General features: G+C 40.5%; 1 protein-coding gene across 1 annotated transcript in view; it reads right to left on the bottom strand.

Annotated features, from left to right (window-relative positions):
* Positions 1 to 1477: 1477 nt before the first annotated feature.
* Positions 1478 to 17737, bottom strand: part of LOC113836633 (hepatitis A virus cellular receptor 1 homolog) — a 28230-nt gene continuing 11970 nt past the window's right edge. Inside the window, exons 4-5 of the mRNA XM_035448100.1 lie at positions 3969 to 4026; positions 1478 to 1592 (exon numbers count right to left, since the gene is read on the bottom strand). Of these exons, the coding sequence (XP_035303991.1) occupies positions 1478 to 1592; positions 3969 to 4026 (173 nt within the window). The remainder of the gene's footprint in view (positions 1593 to 3968; positions 4027 to 17737) is intronic.

Here is a 17737-nt window from a genome sequence, read left to right as displayed (position 1 = left end):
AAAATCCAAGGAATTTTGGTAGAGCAAAATCTTTTACCCCTGTAGCATAGTGCAAAGCCACTTTAAATCCATGGATCAAATTAGGGGTCCTGGACATAGATTTTTATGGTAGGAAAAGGCTTATTCCACCCCTATTCTTGCTAATGGTGTTTTCTGACATTTCTCTCAAGATGGCACTTCCACTGTCTTCTTTAGACTTTTGGTAGAAGGCAGTATGTTTCATGTGTATTTCCCAGACCAAGGAACTAGAGTAAGGATTCTCAGCCACTCTGCCTGCCTTCACATGATTTCTGTGTTCCCTGATCTAAGATATGTATTGTAATCCCTTCTGGATCAGGGGATGTGTTAGGACCTACTATGCCCTGAGATGATTTCTAACACATAGGACATGTTCTACGACTGCTGTTACAGTACCATGAAGATTCCTGTTTCATATAACTTGTGAAGTTTAAATACTAGTGGTTCTTTTCTTAAGTGCCATGGTTTGTTAGATTTGTGTCCCTTGGAGTTTTTAGACCATTTGTCTTACATCTCCCATGCTGGCAATGAACTTACAGTGTAGGTGAGGCCAGGGTTGAACTTCTTATCCTTCTGTCTCTATATTGTGGGTCTCCTTGAAGGAGTTGTAGGTTTCATGGTAGCTGCTGTCTCCTTGAAGTAGTCATGGATTTTGTGGTTGTTGACGGTCTCCTTATAGTAATTTTGGGTTTCCTTAGAGTAGTTCTAGGACTCATTGGAGTAGGTCTGGGTCTATTAATAGGTTTGACTCTACTTGTAATTATAAGTCTCCTTGAAGATCTTGTTGGAACTCCTGAATATGAAAGCAAGGGTCAGATTAGTAACAAGAAAGAAGAGCCTTCTATATATCCACTCTAGCACATCAGTCCAACTTGGATATGGCAGGGCAGGGCAGTGGAAACAGCTCACCAATAGGAGGCAGCAGTACTGACAACAAGGAGAAGAGAACAGAGTCCACGTTCCTAAGGACACACTTTATAAATGACAGGTGTCATTGCTCTGGGGCATTTTTCTCTCAGGTAAATGGTAAAGTTCAAAGGAGATGATGACAACCTAAGATACACGGGGCAATGTCATTAAAACTATAATAAAAAGCAGCTGGGTGTTGGTGTCACACACCTTTAATCCTAGCACTCCAGAGGCAGAGACAGGCAGATCTCTGTGAGTTCGAGACCAGCCTGGTATACAGAGCAAGTTCCAGGATGGGCTCCAAAACAATACAGAGAAACCCTGTCTTGAAAAAACCAAAAGTAAATGAATAAATAAATAATAAATAAATAAATAAAGCAAGTGTTTAATCACAAGCATGTTTATAAGAACCTTAATTTCCTTGTTCTAGGAAAAGAACAAATTAAAAAGAGGACTCGATTCACTTGGAAAGCAACAAGGCCGGCTTACCTGGCTGAACTTGTAGTGAGATGGTCAGTTTCTGTACACCATTCGGGCTCTTCATTTCCACTCAACAGCAGTAGAGACCACTGTCGCTCTCAGTGGCATTCTGTATGGTCAAGGACACATTTCCTTCAAGAAGCTGTCTCTTCAGCTGGTAGCGATTGCTTTTCTGATAGTAGATCCTGTAGCCATCAGTCCAGATAAGTGTTTGTCCACATGTATCCCCACATTCTCCTCGGCCTCAACACATGTAGGAGATCCCATTAGACACTGGATAAGTACATGGCAGTGTCACAGGGTGACCCACCACTCCATGCACTTCTGGGAAGGAAGACACAGCAGCTGTGATATAAAAAGAGAAAGTGGGATTGGAGAATGATCACTTGTCATTTGCTTACAATTGATTTTACTTCTTCATTTCTTTCCCTTTTTTCCTTTTGGCTCAACTGAGACCTGAACCTGAGGCATAGGGCGTGGCAGATATGCATTCCATCATTGTGCTCCAGCCCTTCATTGCATTTTTCTTTGTAGAGTTTTCATAGCTTAATATTTTTACTACCAGCAATTTTCTGTTAGCTTTTTCTTCAGAATGATTATGTAATGGTTATGTGTGTAAATAAAGCAACTTACTACACTGTATTCACACAGTAGCTTTTTAATACTTTTGTATTAATCAGCTCCATTCCTTTTTCTTTTTGAAACAGAGATCACTAGGTAGTTATCACAGGCCTAGAACTCTCTATGTAGACTAGGCTAGCCTAAGACCCTTGGATATCCACCCTTAACTCTGCCTTTGACTGCCTGGCTTAAAGGCATGCACTACCATGTCTGATTTGTTGGCTTGTTATCAGACAGGATCTTGCTCTGTAGCCCAGGCTGGCTCATATTTACTATCCTCCTGCCTCAGAATCCTGAGAAATGAGACTTCAAGTGTGTACTGCAGACATTAGCTCTAAGTCTTAAAAGGTGAAAGCTGCTCTCCCAGAAGCTCTGCATGACAATGGGTGCCTGCAAAGGTGGAACTGAAAGGTGAAGTCAGGAAACTAGTGAATTAACAGGCTTATGAGACTCTGCCTCAAACTGACCTTAACTCCGCTCAATGCTACTGAAAATGATACCACTCACTTTACCCACCTCTCTTATACAAAGCCCAGGTCTTATTTGCAGCGTCATTGGTTTAAAGACAGAACTATACTGACTTCAACATCAATTTTCAGAATTCCTTTTGTTTGCTTATATGGTTTTCGTTGGTTTTTTGAGCCAAGGTCTTGCTATGTAACCCTTGCTTATCTTCAGTATTTAGACCTTTGTATGGAGAACTGGCTGCCTGAATTCATGGAGATCCACCTGCCTCTACCTCCCCAGTGCTGGGATTAAAGCAGTGCACCACAAGGGCACGCTCACAATGGATATTGTAATACCATCAGGAGGACTAAGGCTTTAGGATCAGTCCTAAAAACAAAACAAAAGAAATACCTGAGCAAGGATCCCTGCTTATAGGTTGGTAACATTCCAGAAACTGAACAACACTTACTTATAAAGTGCAGCCACAAAAAATCATAATATTAAATCAAGAAATAAACCATTCAGCTTTTAAACCTAAAATAAAATTGGGATATGTGTCTGTTGAGATGGTGGACTAAAATCCCTATTTTCAATTGCTCCCATTTAAGGGAGATCTCAGGACTGAAGATGAAGTTCAAGGGTACAATGCTCACCTCGCCCGTGCCAGCCCAGGAACAAACAGATAAGCAAACAGCATAAAACAGTGAATTGCAAGATTCACTAGCCAGTCACCTGTCTTCAGGACTAGGCCATGAGTGTAGGACATGGTCTGAGACAGCATGCTCCTAGTTCTGTAAAATGAATGTGTAAGGGGTGTGTAAAGGGACACTCGTCACTTCATTTTACCTAATATTTTTTTTAGGATCGCAAACATAATACACATTATAATAAAATTATAGAAATGTCTAGTAGGACTTAACAACCTTCCACAATTCTACTTCCCAGAGGTTAGATTGTAAAGTCAGAATATGTACCAGATGAATGGGCTCACACCTATAATTTCAGTTCTTGGGAGATAGGGACAGGAGGATCAGAAGTTTGAGATTACACTTAGCTGTCTATTATGTCTAGGAATAGCCAATGCTATCTTGTACTCTGTCTCAAAAATTTAATATGCAATTCAATACTTTCTCCTGTATCACAGAGTGTTTTCAGTTACCATTTTTAATTAAGTAATTGCAGATGAGGGATTTTAAGAGCAGATAGGACAAAGGAAGATTAGGTTACCCTTTCATGTCCTTTCTTCAGCTCTCATGCATTAACTACAACATGCATGTACTATACCCACCCTTACTTGGATGTAACATGCATGTACATATATTCACCACTTACCTGACAGTCTTGTGGGTATTATTTTTTTAATTCAGATATGTTAAGAAATTTCTTTAGATCTACAATTTCATCCTGGCTCCGTGCTGCAATACACTCCAGAGAACCTATTTTTCTTCTGAAGCTCCATCCTCCTCGCCCTCCCCAGATCACCTCTCACTTACCTGGGAGAAGGAGTAACAGGACTGATATGAGGACTTGAGTATGCCTCATGGTGTTGACCTGAAAGGACAACGACAAGGCACTCTGGTTGGCAGTCACTCACCATACTGTATCTGAGACAGACTCATCCTGAATGTATGATCATATAGGCCTCTCTGCTAGGACCTCCTCTCTTCCCAAACAGCCTCTTCTTCCTGGTCCTTCCCCACATAATAGTCATCAATCTCACTCCTGGTCTTGGCACAAGTAAGACAGCAAACAGAAAAAACTTGAAGGCAGAGATAAGAGTGTGTTTCCTTGGTGAAACCCTAAGCAAGGACCAACCTTCTAATGGCAGTGTACTTGCCCTCTGGTGAACTAGTGGCCATTTCTGCTCAGGAGCCACAGTGATTGATCACTAAGCCTAGATCAAGTTCATTATTAGCAAGATGGACTGAGAAGAATGGAGGTGTCGTGTCTAAGCACATTGTCCCATACAGTTCAAAGACAAGGATTTTGAGGTTTTTCATTTAATTCCACTAGTAGATTGGGGCTAAGGAAGTATGAACATATAATACTCTCATTAAAACATTAATATTGGGCTGCTGCAATGGCTCATGGTTAAGAGTGTCCACTGCTCTTACAGAAAACCTCAGAGAGGTTCCTAGCACCCATGTAGGGAGGCTCACAACCACTATCCCTGGAGATTCAGAATACACAAACATTCCTCGGTTACCATTGCTCCAAAACAACATCACTACATACAGATACACAAAGATATTCAAAATTAAAACAGCAAATATAATCTTATAATATCCTTAAAATCATATATTCATAAAATTATATACAATCCATTTTACTATACAAAGTACTAATATAATAATACATTTTTACTCATTTCATATATTTGGTTACTGTCTTGAAGAAAATACACATGATTCTATGAATCTATACTCTATCATGTAGCTTGCTTCTGTCTATGAAATAAAGGTTTGTTTAGAAAATGTAGACTACATCCTTAACCTGGGTGGAAGAACACATAAACATAAGGAAAAAACAACAAAGAAAGCATAAAGGAAGGTAAGGGAGCTCTTATGGCAGGTTTGGACAAGTATGGTGCAACCTTAACTTGGACTGTCCAGCTTCAATGGATTTGCTAAAAGCTGCTCATCTTCCCAGACTGACCGCTCCCTTCCCATCTCCAACACTCCAACTAAAGCATAATTTAGTTACTTCTGCCCTTGGCTACATCACCACTAACGCAAAACCTCAAATGTCGACAGCCTATTGAGGCTCTTTACACTGCATGGAATTCATTTCATATAAAATTTCCTTATTTACTACCAAAAAATGTCAATGAATGAACATCACAGCACTATATCTATGCCCTCATCTCCCTGGTCTTATTTCATTGTTATTACATAATATTGCATGTTTTTATAGTTACTGTCCTAAATCATTGGGGCTTAATTCAAGAGTAACAAATTATTTTCTACAGTTTTTATCTTATTTCTCATGTTAACTTTGCTTAAGAAGGCTTGAATAGCTCATCTATGAAGTCCATCATTCCATTTAAATGAAGATCCACCTTCCAAGAATCCAGAGAATTCTATTGGATGCTAAGTTGCCCTAATGTCTAGAGACTCACTCCCCATTGTCCTAATGTGCCACGTACAACCCCACATCATCCCATATGCAATTTTGCATGGTACAGAAACTCCACAGAGCACTATCCTCTGCTTCTCTCTCATATGAGTCTGTAGAAGACCCGGCTTACCTGTTACTAAGAGAGTGGAAACTTCTTGTTCCAGTTTCTCCTTCTTGCCTTCTGCTGTTGATGGATGTTTCCAGAGCTATTTACAGATAGAAGAGTCTCTCTTATAAATCCATCCTTATCTCTGGGCCACACTTTCACCTGTTCTGTGTGAAATCTGAGTCTCTCCAGTTCTCCAATCCACCTACAAGATAGCATCTACTCACTGATACAAACAGACTATAGGAGAACATAAGTGAGTGGGAACATTGCTAATGTGCTCTGGGCTGTTTCCCAAGTGCAGCAAAGATCTTCACTTGAGGTGTGACTCTAGGCCTGAGGACCATGCTGCTTTTGAGATGGCTGCAGAGTGAAGGGACCAACCCTCTCACTTTACAGGTGAATAAACTGCACTCCAGAAAGAAGAATAGACTGTGGCAACTAGAGTCCCAGGAGCAAGGGCAGAAGGGACACCTGGCTCATATTATAACCCTGGATGGCATTCTACTTACATCTTTCTAATAAATGTTTCCTAGAAGCCCATGCTCAGAATAGAAGAGATAAAAGAACATATTTAGCCCACTGTTTACAACTACTTCCCCTTCTGACAACTATGTTGTTCAAACAAGTGTTTCTAGAAGCAATTATGTATTTGTAGGGTGCTCTCACTCCTAAAAACCAAATAAATTATAATAAACTACCAACCATTCATTAATGGTCTTCTCAAGACACTGAGGACAATGTCACAGATATGTCTGAGGCTAAAACTTCTGTTCCATAACCATCTGTGTGGATGGAATCTGCTGTCCCTATACCAATTTGGGGAGAGATAGATGGGTCACATGGATTTAATCACACCAGGCTTCAATAAGTTGAGTTAGGATGATCACTTCTGTTTTAAGTTGGGTGTTTTTGTGTTTCTTGTTTTGTTTTGAAACAGGGTCTTACTATGTAATGCACACTGGACTGAAATTCCCATGTGGTCACCATCAGGTGAACTGAACTCTCTTCCTCCACTGCTGCTAGATCACAGGTGTGTGTTGCCTCCCGTGTTTCTTCTGTGCTGAGGATCCGGCCAGGCTTTCATATACACCGGGAAAGCCCTCTAAAACTGAACTATATCCACAGCCTGAATTATAGCATATATGTGTCACTCACACTGGCTTCCTGTCTGCTTCCATGATTTCTCCTGGTCCAGGCACATATGCCATGGCTGTTCCCTCTCTTAGGACATTTCTCTCTGATGGTTTGAAAAGCTGCCTCATATCTTTCAGTCTCCAGCTTTAATTCCTTATGTAGAACATCAAATTCCTAGTGTAGTTGCATCCTTGAATAACTCATTACAAAATAACTCTTATCTCAAAAGTAGCCACTAATAGCATGCCATACTTTAGGAGCCTACAGAATGCTGCACTTGGGTCTTTTCACATGTAACAAAGGGAAAATGTACATTCAATTCATAATAGTTAAAGTGAAAAAATGTGAACATTTCTTAGTGATTTGTCTATTCCTTTTTGAGATTACAATACTTACAATGTGTTATATGTAGTGCTGTCTAGACTCCAATTCAAGACCTTCCAAAGCTCCTGAGCCCTAAGCTAAACTGCCCATGCCAGGAACACCTGTGTAACTTTTATGCTGTATTACGTCAAAGTCGTGGCCATCTGCGTAATAAAAATGTGTATTTATGGAAAATATGACCATTTTATTGGTACTACATGACTTAAAATATTTTCAAGGAGTGTAAGTGAAAAAATAATAACCTGTGTCACAGGAACCCATTTTTGTAAAATCATCACAACCCCAAGGCAACACATTTACATGCATATGTTGGTATGTTTAAATGCCATGGAAAGAATCCACCAGATTCCTCAACACATTTGGTGGAATAACAGGGTGAAAAAATACTTTTAATTTGAAACTCTATTATCTTTTCCATATTTGTAAAAAAAATTATTTATTTGATTGTGTGTGTGTGTGTGTGTGTGTGTGTGTGCTTGTGAATGTGATTTAGTGTGTGCATGTGTATCACATTCATGCATGAGTTCACAAATATCAGAAGTGGGCGTTGGGTTATCTGGAACTGGAGGTAAAAACAGTTTTCAGATGCCATGAGCCCTACTGAACATAGGGCTCTCTACCACTGAGCCGTCCCTCCATCCCTGAAGCTCTATGCTTATTTATCATTTGAATATTGGAGAAGTCTCACTAATATACTAATATAGATTAAATGCAGGTTATTCATTTTTAAGAATTTAAATACATATTTGAGAGAGAGAGAAAGAGAGAGGTGCAGAGAGAGAGAGAGAGAGAGAGAGAGAGAGAGAGAGAGAGAATGTAACGCATATATGAATTCCTTTGGAGGCCATAAGAAGGAATCTGTTTCCTTAAGCTGGATTTACCAGACATTTTGAGCCACCTGATACAGATGCTGGGAGAACAAAATGTTTCCTCTAAAAGAGGAACAGCTTCTTAAGTGTAAAGGCAGATCTCTAAACCCATGGTAAGTATTTGAAGCATTAAATAAACAAACAAATGAACACATGGGTGGCACCTGCCCATTGGCTAGAGTCTTTTCTCCATAAAAAGCAAACTGAGCAACAGTATTTGTCATTTTCTACTCCCTGACTACACATGCAATGCCATTCGCTGTCTCATTCAACTGCCATCATGTTCCTCATATGTTGAACTATACCCTCCAACTAAGAGAAAAATTATTTCTTTCTCCCTTAAAAGGATTAAAAGAATGTTTTAAATGGCAAGTCTCTAGACTATGCATTGTTACAAAGATAGAAGATGCTTTTCATTGACATGGTGTACTTTTCTAAGCTTCATGACCAGCCTCCATTTCTTCCAGGAAAACAGACTATCCCATGATGACATCAACAGGCTTGTGGAAGGATGGAAGATTGCATGCACACAAGGGCTGCACTGAGACACACATTTTCCTCAACCAGTAGAAATGCTTTCAGTCATCATGTGTTTATCTGGGGCACAGTAGTTAGAACCTGTCAGATGTATCCTTCCATGAAGTCTCCATTTGTTTTGAACAACTGCTCCACCTGGCCATCCTTCTTCCACATGAGTCTGCTGAATTTGAGCAATGCTAAGGCTGAGAATTTGTGTTTCCACAGAAAAGAGAAAAGGAGGACAGGGTCAAGAACACCTTCCCTGTGTCCTTCAGAATGTAATGGCAGTGGGTCTGCTCCAGGATCACTGTGTCTTGCTGCAATCCTTTGCCTAAGTTGAATTCCCTAGTGCATTCTGACTTCCTAGAGGGAAATACTCATGGATCTTTCCATATACAGTACACAGCTTGGGTTTGCAATGCAGCAGGCATGTGCCCATTCTTCCAACAACAGCACAGACCCTGATTTTACCAACTATGAGTCAGGCATTGTGTAGGCTCCTATGGTATGGCATGCTATTAGTGACTAATTCTGACATGAGGGGTAGATTATAATAAGGTATCCAAGAAATAAACTGGACTAGGGAGAACAGATTGTTGAGGTAGACAACAAATTCAAAATGGAAAGGGAAAGATATGAGGCAGCTCTTCAAACTACTAGAAAGAGGTATCCAAAAAAAAGGGGGGGGGGGAACAGGCATGGAACAGGTGCAAGAACCAGGGCAACTCAAGATATCCTAGAATCAGACAGGAAGACAGTCAGTGTGCCTGAAACAGAGAAGATGAGGAAGGGTTGGTAAAGGCGGGAGAAAGTCTGTCTCCCCCCCAACACATACCTCAGAAAATGGTCCTCAACAGCAGAGTAGGTGAGTCTGATTGATAATCTTAAAGAGAAAGCTGGAATACTTAGGCTACTATGTGATGAGTGTGGAATATTAGAAGACCAACAGTGGAGTAGAGGCCCCCAGTTAGGACATTGATTCCTAGAATGGGAAGAGAAGAAGGGGTAGAGAAGAATGAGCTTGAAAATCACTGGGATTCCAAAAAAAACTGGTGAGCATGCTTGACCTGGATGATTTACTTAATGTGATTCTGCTTTAGGCTTTTGTTGATGCTCATTTGCTTGTTGGGTCTCCAGGTCTGCTCCTCGGGCACCAGGTTCCTGACAGCTTGATTTTGGGTGTGTACTCTTACACCCAGTTTAACTGGATTCTTCAGCCAAATTTGAAAAGCAAAACCCAAATGAAAGGATCACACTGAGATAAAAGTTAAGATTTCTAGGGACTGGAGTGTAACTCACTAGAGTGTCCAACATGGACCAAGGCCTGGCTTCAAAACCCAGCATGGCGTTGCACACCCATAATCCCCAGCACTTGAGAAGAAGGATCAGAAATTCAAGGTCTTCAGTAGCTACAAAAGAACTTCAGGGACAAAATGAGGAACAAGACACACTGTCTCAAAATATTTGTATGTGTTTTCTCACATGATCACCTTGTAAAAATATATGCATCTAGGTACACACTTACTGCTATCTTTGTATAAAATACGTTATTGTTTCATAGTTATAGTGTTTTGAAAAGTATCATACTCTTTGACAAAATAAGTTCACCTCTAGAACTTTAAACGTCAATAACATTTAAATGAACATAGTCTTCGCACAAAGCATATATCTTTCAACCATATAAGAAACAGAAAAAAAATAAAATATAAGAGTATAGGGAATTGGTTCAATAGAGCACATAAATTTATTCCACCCCACACTGCACATCTATCTAAAAAGGTGTTATTTAAGAAGAAAATGGTATTATAATATGCAGTCATTTGTGGATAAACAGGTAAAGACTTACAGAAGATGTGCTGTGGGTCACAGGAATTGAACTTTGGTCCCATGTGTTTACTGAGCATCCATGAAGTAGCCAGTCAGGGTTGAGATATGTTATAAATGTGAAATGCACACTGAATCCCCAATGCTTACAGTGAAAGAGTGTGGATTCTTCCTAGTGATTTTGTGATCCATTCCATGTTGAGATGACAAGAGTTACAATGCACTCTGAATTAAAGAAAGTTTGTTTTTAAAATGTAATGCCACTTATTTCTATTTTTAGACACTTATCTATTTGTGTGTGGATGAATGTGAGAGTGGAAGCACACGAGTGTGCACTCGGGCATGGATACATGCCGATGCAAGCCAGACTCGGGTATCTAGTGTTCCCTTCTAGCACTCTGCCTATTCTTTTGAGTCAGGATCTCTCCCTGAACCAGGGCCTCCTGATTCTTCTGTCAGACTGGAAGCCAGAAAACCACAGCAATTTCTATCTCCCCCCCCCCATTTTAAAATTGGGATTTGGATGTTCCTGGGATTGGGTCTTCTTATGTGGATGCTCAGATGCTCAGCCGGGCCTTCATCTCTGTGCAAGTACTTCTAAATGCAGAGCCTTCTCTCAAGCCCTATGCCTTGTTTCTTTTAAATATGGATAGCAGAAAATTAAAGCTGCTTGTGTGCAGTCCTTCCTCATTGTATTAGTACCGGACATGGTCTAGAAGTATAAAGCAATTCCACATACCTCTCTTGGGGATGTGTGGGAATGCTGAATGGGAAACCCAAAGATAAAGTTAAACTCTGCCCTTTGTTTGAAGTTTGTGTGGCTGGTTTTTGTTTATTTATTTTGAGATGAGGTCCTTGTAGCCCAGGAATCTCAGTCTGTGTAGCTAAGGCTGATCTTAGACTCTTGATCTTCCTGTTCTAAAGCACCAGATTTCAAGTATGCAGCAATCACCACGTTTGTCTTTTTCACTGTACTTTTTATTGTTAAATATTTTACACAGATTATCATAATCTTTGCTTGTTATATATTTAGTTATTTATGTTCATTTGTTTATGTACAATAAGGGGCTATGTTCCCAATCCTGGTTTTGATTTGGAGACAAGATCTCGCTATGTGAACCGGGCTGACATCATACTAACAATCCCTCTACCTAGTGCTGGAATTTCACTCATGTGCTGGAACTGTACTCATGTGCAACCACACCTGGTTTAAGCATTCACACTTGAGGAACCAATCCTTTGACTCCCAGTAAGGAACCTGGCTCTGTTCACAGTATTTTGCCAGTTTCTTTGTATTGATCAAAGGTCCATGGTTCAAAGGTTCCAAAGTTCCATGATGCTGACAGTAGAGGAAACTGGATGATTACAGGGACACTTGCAATTTTGATGCAGGTCCAAATTCTTTTAGGATAAAAAGTTGAACAATAACAACAACAAGGAAATAAATAATCCAAGGTGACCTGTATCTTCCCAGACTATTGTAAACAATTAGCTTCAAGAAGGCTGCCCTGTCCAGAGTGTTCTCATGACACATTGACTGGAAATAGGCAGTCAGAAGGGTGTGGAATTTCAGAGTTCGTTTACTTTTCCTGAATTTCCAGGATGGTCAGACTGATGTATGAGTATCAGGGATTTTTAGCCTGAGGAGGAAGGTTGATGTCATTGTTAGAAGGAACAGTGAAAACTGCAGAGAACTTCACTGAGGCCTGGAGAAGACAGGATTTGAAGCCCCTTACTCTCTGCACTGAGCCTTTCTTCCACCACAACTCAGTCAACACCAGGTCAAGAGAATTTGACTAAAGTCTGTCATGAACTTTGGCAAAACCTCATTGCTCCAGTCCAGCAGGGGATGCTGATGTAGAAATCTATTATGGAACAAACATGTAGGGAACAATATTCTAGAGCTTCGCAGTTACTTTTACCTTTTACTGAAGAGTTTTATGTGGAAGTTCAGCGTATGGTTGAGCCATAATGACATCAGTATGTCATAGAGGCAGGAGGGAGATACAGAGATGGTCATAGAAATGATGTTTGTAACAGAACATGTTTGCAGCATGCTAAATATCTACCAAAAGGAAGCTAGGTAAATAAGTGTGATGCATCCATGTTATAATCATGAACCTGATAGATTGACCCAGTGTAGCATACACTCAACCACAATGCTACAGAGAAAAATCAAGGTGCAGAGCCACACAAACAGAAAGGCTCCTCTGTGTGCATGTATTTCCAGTAATAGCAAAATGTGCAGGTTTTGATTTGGGGAGTCTAAGAGGCAGATCATGCGGATGGGAAGAGCTGGGGAAGGGAATGATGATTCCAAACACATCTTATATGGCTTGACTGCTTTCTTATATAGCTGTTTGCATGTAAATGTATTATAAAGTAATTTATGTTAAACAATAAAACAAGCTGCAAGTAGTTTGGAATGTGCAAGCTTCTCATTTGTCAACTGTGTTTATTCACTGTGTTGAGAGAGACAGAGACACACAGTGAGAACCACACAGAGAGTGAGTGAGTGTTAGTGAGAGGGAGTGAGTGTAAGAGTGAGTGAGTGAGTGAGTAAGAGTGAGTGAGTGAGTGAGTGAGTGAGTGACTCCTTTTTGACTAGAACACAAACCATTTGCTCAAATCCCAGACAAGTAGGTCATTTTTCTGACTGTCAGCTTCCCATAGCCCCTTCACTCAATGTTCACAGAACTGGACCACAAATCTCCCCACCATGGTGGTTCTGACCAGGAAGATTCAGGACATAATGCATGGGAACGTAGAGCAAGGCAACCTCACAGGTTCTGACTCCAACCAACTAGCCCATAAGCCATGCAACTCTCTGTATCCAGCATGGCCTAAACTTATTATGCAACCAAAGCTGAGATGGAAATCATGGCAGTCCACCTGCCTCAGCTTCCTGAGGACTAGGATTACTGGTGTGAACTGCCATCCCTGAAATGTTTGTTTTTTAAGAAATATCTCATTGCTCAGAATGGCCTGGAAATTGTTTATGTAGCTCAATTTGGCTTCACCCTTTCAATTTTCCCATCCTAACTCCTGAGTTCCAGGAAAATAGCCATGTGGAATCATAGTGGGTATTAGGTGTCTATTATATGCAACCACATAATAATGAACCGTATATCTAGAGCCATGAGAATTAGACTCAACTACCATCTATCTATGAGAAAAAGTAAAACCCAGATTTCCCTTGATTTTATTCCCTCAGAGAACATAAGGAAAGTAGCATTTTGAGTTACAATAAAATGGACTGATAGAATCACAAAGTGCTTCTAAATTAAGTCCCCTCTTTTAATTTTATAATCCTATTCCTCTCTTATAGATGGTTTTGTATCCAAGATAGAAGTCCATGATTGTCTTTGATGGACACAAGAATTATAAGGTCTAAAGAAAATATCAAAGTCTAAAGTGTTCATGTTTGAGAGAACACTCCCCAGTGACTTGAGAGACTAAGCATAACATCAACAGCAACAAGAGGATCATCCATTCCACAATGGTGGCAAGTGGGAACAACAGATGAACTGACACAGAAAATAGCCCTGGGGATTAAAGGATGTCCAGTGTGATCATATCTGGTTGCTGTCTGCTGCAATTGCAGGAGGAAGGCCTTCCTTGAACAACTGTGACTTAACCCTTGACATGAACACTGTCTTCCATAATGCAGCCTGTGTCTTCCCTCGGAGCCTCAAGACCACTGTATTTTGCAAAGCTTTGATCTTGTAGATATGGTCTACCAAGCTGCAGAGAGAGAAAGAGAAGTGTTACATGATGGAAGGCATCACCTTTCAGGTCTGAGCAGAGCTTGCATTTATGACCCATACTCAGAACTCCAGGAGCCCCATTCACAAAAACTGTAACAGGGAACAATAATAGCACTACACAAGACCCTGGGATTAAGACAGAAAAACACTTGTTTAATACGCATCAAACAAACCAAGAACTATTTTTTTGAAATATCAGCTCATGTTGGAACCCTTCACAAAAGTAGAAGATCTAAAAGGACAGATATTGAGAACCACGGTTAGTTATCTAATCAAATATGCATGTGGAAAATGGGCTAGGAAGTGGAGGGTTGGTGTGTTTACAGCTTTGGTCAGTGACTCTGTAGAAAGCATTAGGAGTGGCAGGTGACCTGAATAAGATCTGTAGATCATTTATAAAGGAGAAGGAAAGAACCAGCTTCACAAAGTTGTACTCTGACCTCCACACGTGTCATGGAACTGGGCATGTGCAAACACACACACAATTACCACCACTCAAAACAATACATAAATTGTTTTGTTTAAAAAAAAAGAGTTTTGAAACCTGCATAGCATCTACATCCTGTAATATTAAGCATGGAGTAGAAAAACATGTCAAGCAGCAAAGTGGTGTCTTTTTACTATAGCTGGCAGTCTGTGGCACAATTTCAAACACTACTGTATGACACACATTCGCAGACACCGCATGAACACTAATATCAGTCACTGGATTGGAAGGAATTTGGGGAGAGGACTGCAGGTGTTTGCAGCTGACCCACCCCAAAAGCTGTGGGAGGGGCTTTACTCCTATAGTTCATTCTGTTCATGTTTACCAGGGTAGGCACAGTGGACTCACATTTGAGTTTCTAGAACTCATGGAGGAGCAAATCAAAGATGAAAACAGACTAACTTTAATCCTTGTGACATTTTGAAATAGCTGAATTTTGTCATTTGAACACAGTGCCATTTCTAGAACTGAAATGGAACCAAAATGAACGTCTCCAGTTGGCCACATGAAGATATCCCTGGTGTGAGAATCACAAAGTAGATGGGGAAAAGCACATGTATGGAAAAAGTGTCGGGACAAAAAGCTGTGATCAGACAGTGTGATATAAGTGACAGAAAAAGTCATGAGGAAATCTCTAGACATATTGAGCAGTGGATTGGATTTGCTTGCCTGTTTTATTGGTTTTGGGGATGTGTGTGTGTGTGTGTGTGTGTGTGTGTGTGTGTGTTTGTGAGAGAGATATGTGTGTGAGAGGGGGGGGATCACTAAGGCTCTCTGACTGCCAGACTATCTATCCGGTTACAAAAAAATAAATAAATAAACCTTCAGTAAAAAAGACACTTACATTGTAAGAAATCAAAAGACTAAATGAATGCTGGGTTTGAGGTTGTGGGTTTTTCCTGTAAGGAATATTCTCTTTCCAGTCTCAGAAGCAGCTGGTGAAAGGAATTCTGGGCATGGATTCCTCAGACTGAGGCCATTAAACTCTGCAGTGTAACCTAGGACACCCTTTCACATTTCTGAACCTCTTTTCCAATCTGTAGGATGCCTAGAATAATAGTATATTATCTGTAACATCTTCATTACTGGGAAGAATGTGACAGACGCAATAGCAGGCAAGCGCACTAGGCTCTTAGGATGCGCCAGAAACCATTGAGAACACACTGCCACTTCATCACATTGGCTCATGTGGTTAACTCAGACACAGAGAAGCCTTTGTAGAAACAGCCAACAAAGAGAAGTAGGAGTAGTGGGCAACAGCCAGAGGGCTGTGGGGTTTTGATTTTAAAATGACCCAGTGCAGAGCCAATTGAACCAAATGAAACAGACTAGATGGCTTTATCACAATGCAGACAACTACATGTCATGGAGAAGGTACAGAGCAGTTTCAGAGGAGAGCCTGAAAGAGCTTCAGAAATATGATCAATTAAAGAGCAGCAGAATCAAACTTTTTCTGTGTCTGAGGCGGCTCTGCTGGGAAAAAAAAATTAGAGAGCCTACAAGGCAGACAGCTACTATAATTGAGTGAAGAGAATGCGGTATGAACAGGAGAGGCAGTGGCTTGCCAGGGTTCCTTTGCACTCCTTGCTTCTACAGGAATTACCAAGCTCCAAATCTCCTGCTCTCACTGTTTCAGGATTCACTGAAACAGCCAATACATACCTGAAAGCATCTAAAAGGACCTGGCTATTAGCTCCCTTGGTCTTTGATTCTATTCACCAGTTTTTACTATTTTTACATTTGTTTTATGAATATTGGTGTTCTTTCTGAATGTGTGTATAATGTACCACATGCATGGATTTCAGTAATTATTTTTGAGTATATTTTACTTTTAATTATGCATATATGGGTATCTATGTGTGTGGATATGTGCACATGAATGTTGGAGTCTGTAATGATGGGGTATCCCTATCCATATGGAATGGAATTTCAGGCAGTTGTGGGTGCGGAAGCTGAGCTTGTGTCTGTGCAAAAGCATCACCACTGAGAGTCTCTAGCCCTTTCATCATCTTTAATATAACTGGTACACAATGAAGGACTCATCAAATAAAACCAAATTGCAAATCAAAGCAATTCTTTCAATACCCACTCCAGAAAGCAAAATCTACCATTCAGCACTTGCTACAAGTTGTCAGATCTGAGGCGATCCTTTGGTACCAGTTCAGATACAATGGTTGGGAAATCAGAATGCTGACACATCCCTGGAAGGTATGGTAAGACGAGAGAGGCTAGTGAAACTAATTTTAGAATCTAAGGTGAACAATGGGAGTCAAGCAAGGTGTCCCTGCCTGGAAGAAGCAAAGAAGGAAGAGGAAGGGGAAGAGGATGAGGGGAAAACAAAACAAAATCTACAAGACTGAGTAGAAGCAGAATTGACACAAGCCATGCCCGCTTACCTCAGTGATCCCATCTTCCTTTCCACATAGCAGTATTCTAAATTAGGGTGAGGTGATGCAGAAGGGATAGAAAGGAAAATGAAACATGTCATCAGAAACCATCATGATGCTTTCTTCTAATCAAGGGTATCATTTTTATTTGAACCATTCCCTGGTAGCGTTGGGAGCTTTGTTTCTGTACCCCACAGGAAGTGTCTTCTCGGTGTTCATGGTTTGATGCACTGGCCTACATAGCATTCCTAATGTGTTAGAATGACTTTGGTAAATCATCATTCACCGATGGAAATGAAGATGTCCAGGTTTATAAATTAGCTGCTGGAGAACAAGCTGAACCTGGACTGTCCAGGCAGCCCGAGACACAAGATCCTAATAATGTTCTCTTCCATGAAGACTGCTATATTGACTTCTGCTCCTTTCTTAGTGTAAGCATCAAGAGATGTTTATATGCACCACTTACTCCTCACCCTCCACTTCCTGTCAAAGACCTCCAGACTCCCAGCAGCCACCCTCCATCAGGGGAGAATAAACAACTTTTTGAACATAATTGTAGATTTTGTTCAATTTCTACTTCCAACTTGTAGACGTTATTTTAATTTTAGCCCAGACTAACCAGGAGCTATAATACTTCTGCTTCAGCAGACTGGATGCTGGGCTTG

Source organism: Cricetulus griseus, chromosome 7 (assembly GCF_003668045.3).
Source record: "Cricetulus griseus strain 17A/GY chromosome 7, alternate assembly CriGri-PICRH-1.0, whole genome shotgun sequence".
NCBI lineage: Eukaryota > Metazoa > Chordata > Mammalia > Rodentia > Cricetidae > Cricetulus > Cricetulus griseus.
Note: the sequence above shows the minus strand (reverse complement) of the source record. Positions and strands in the feature narration are given on the sequence as shown.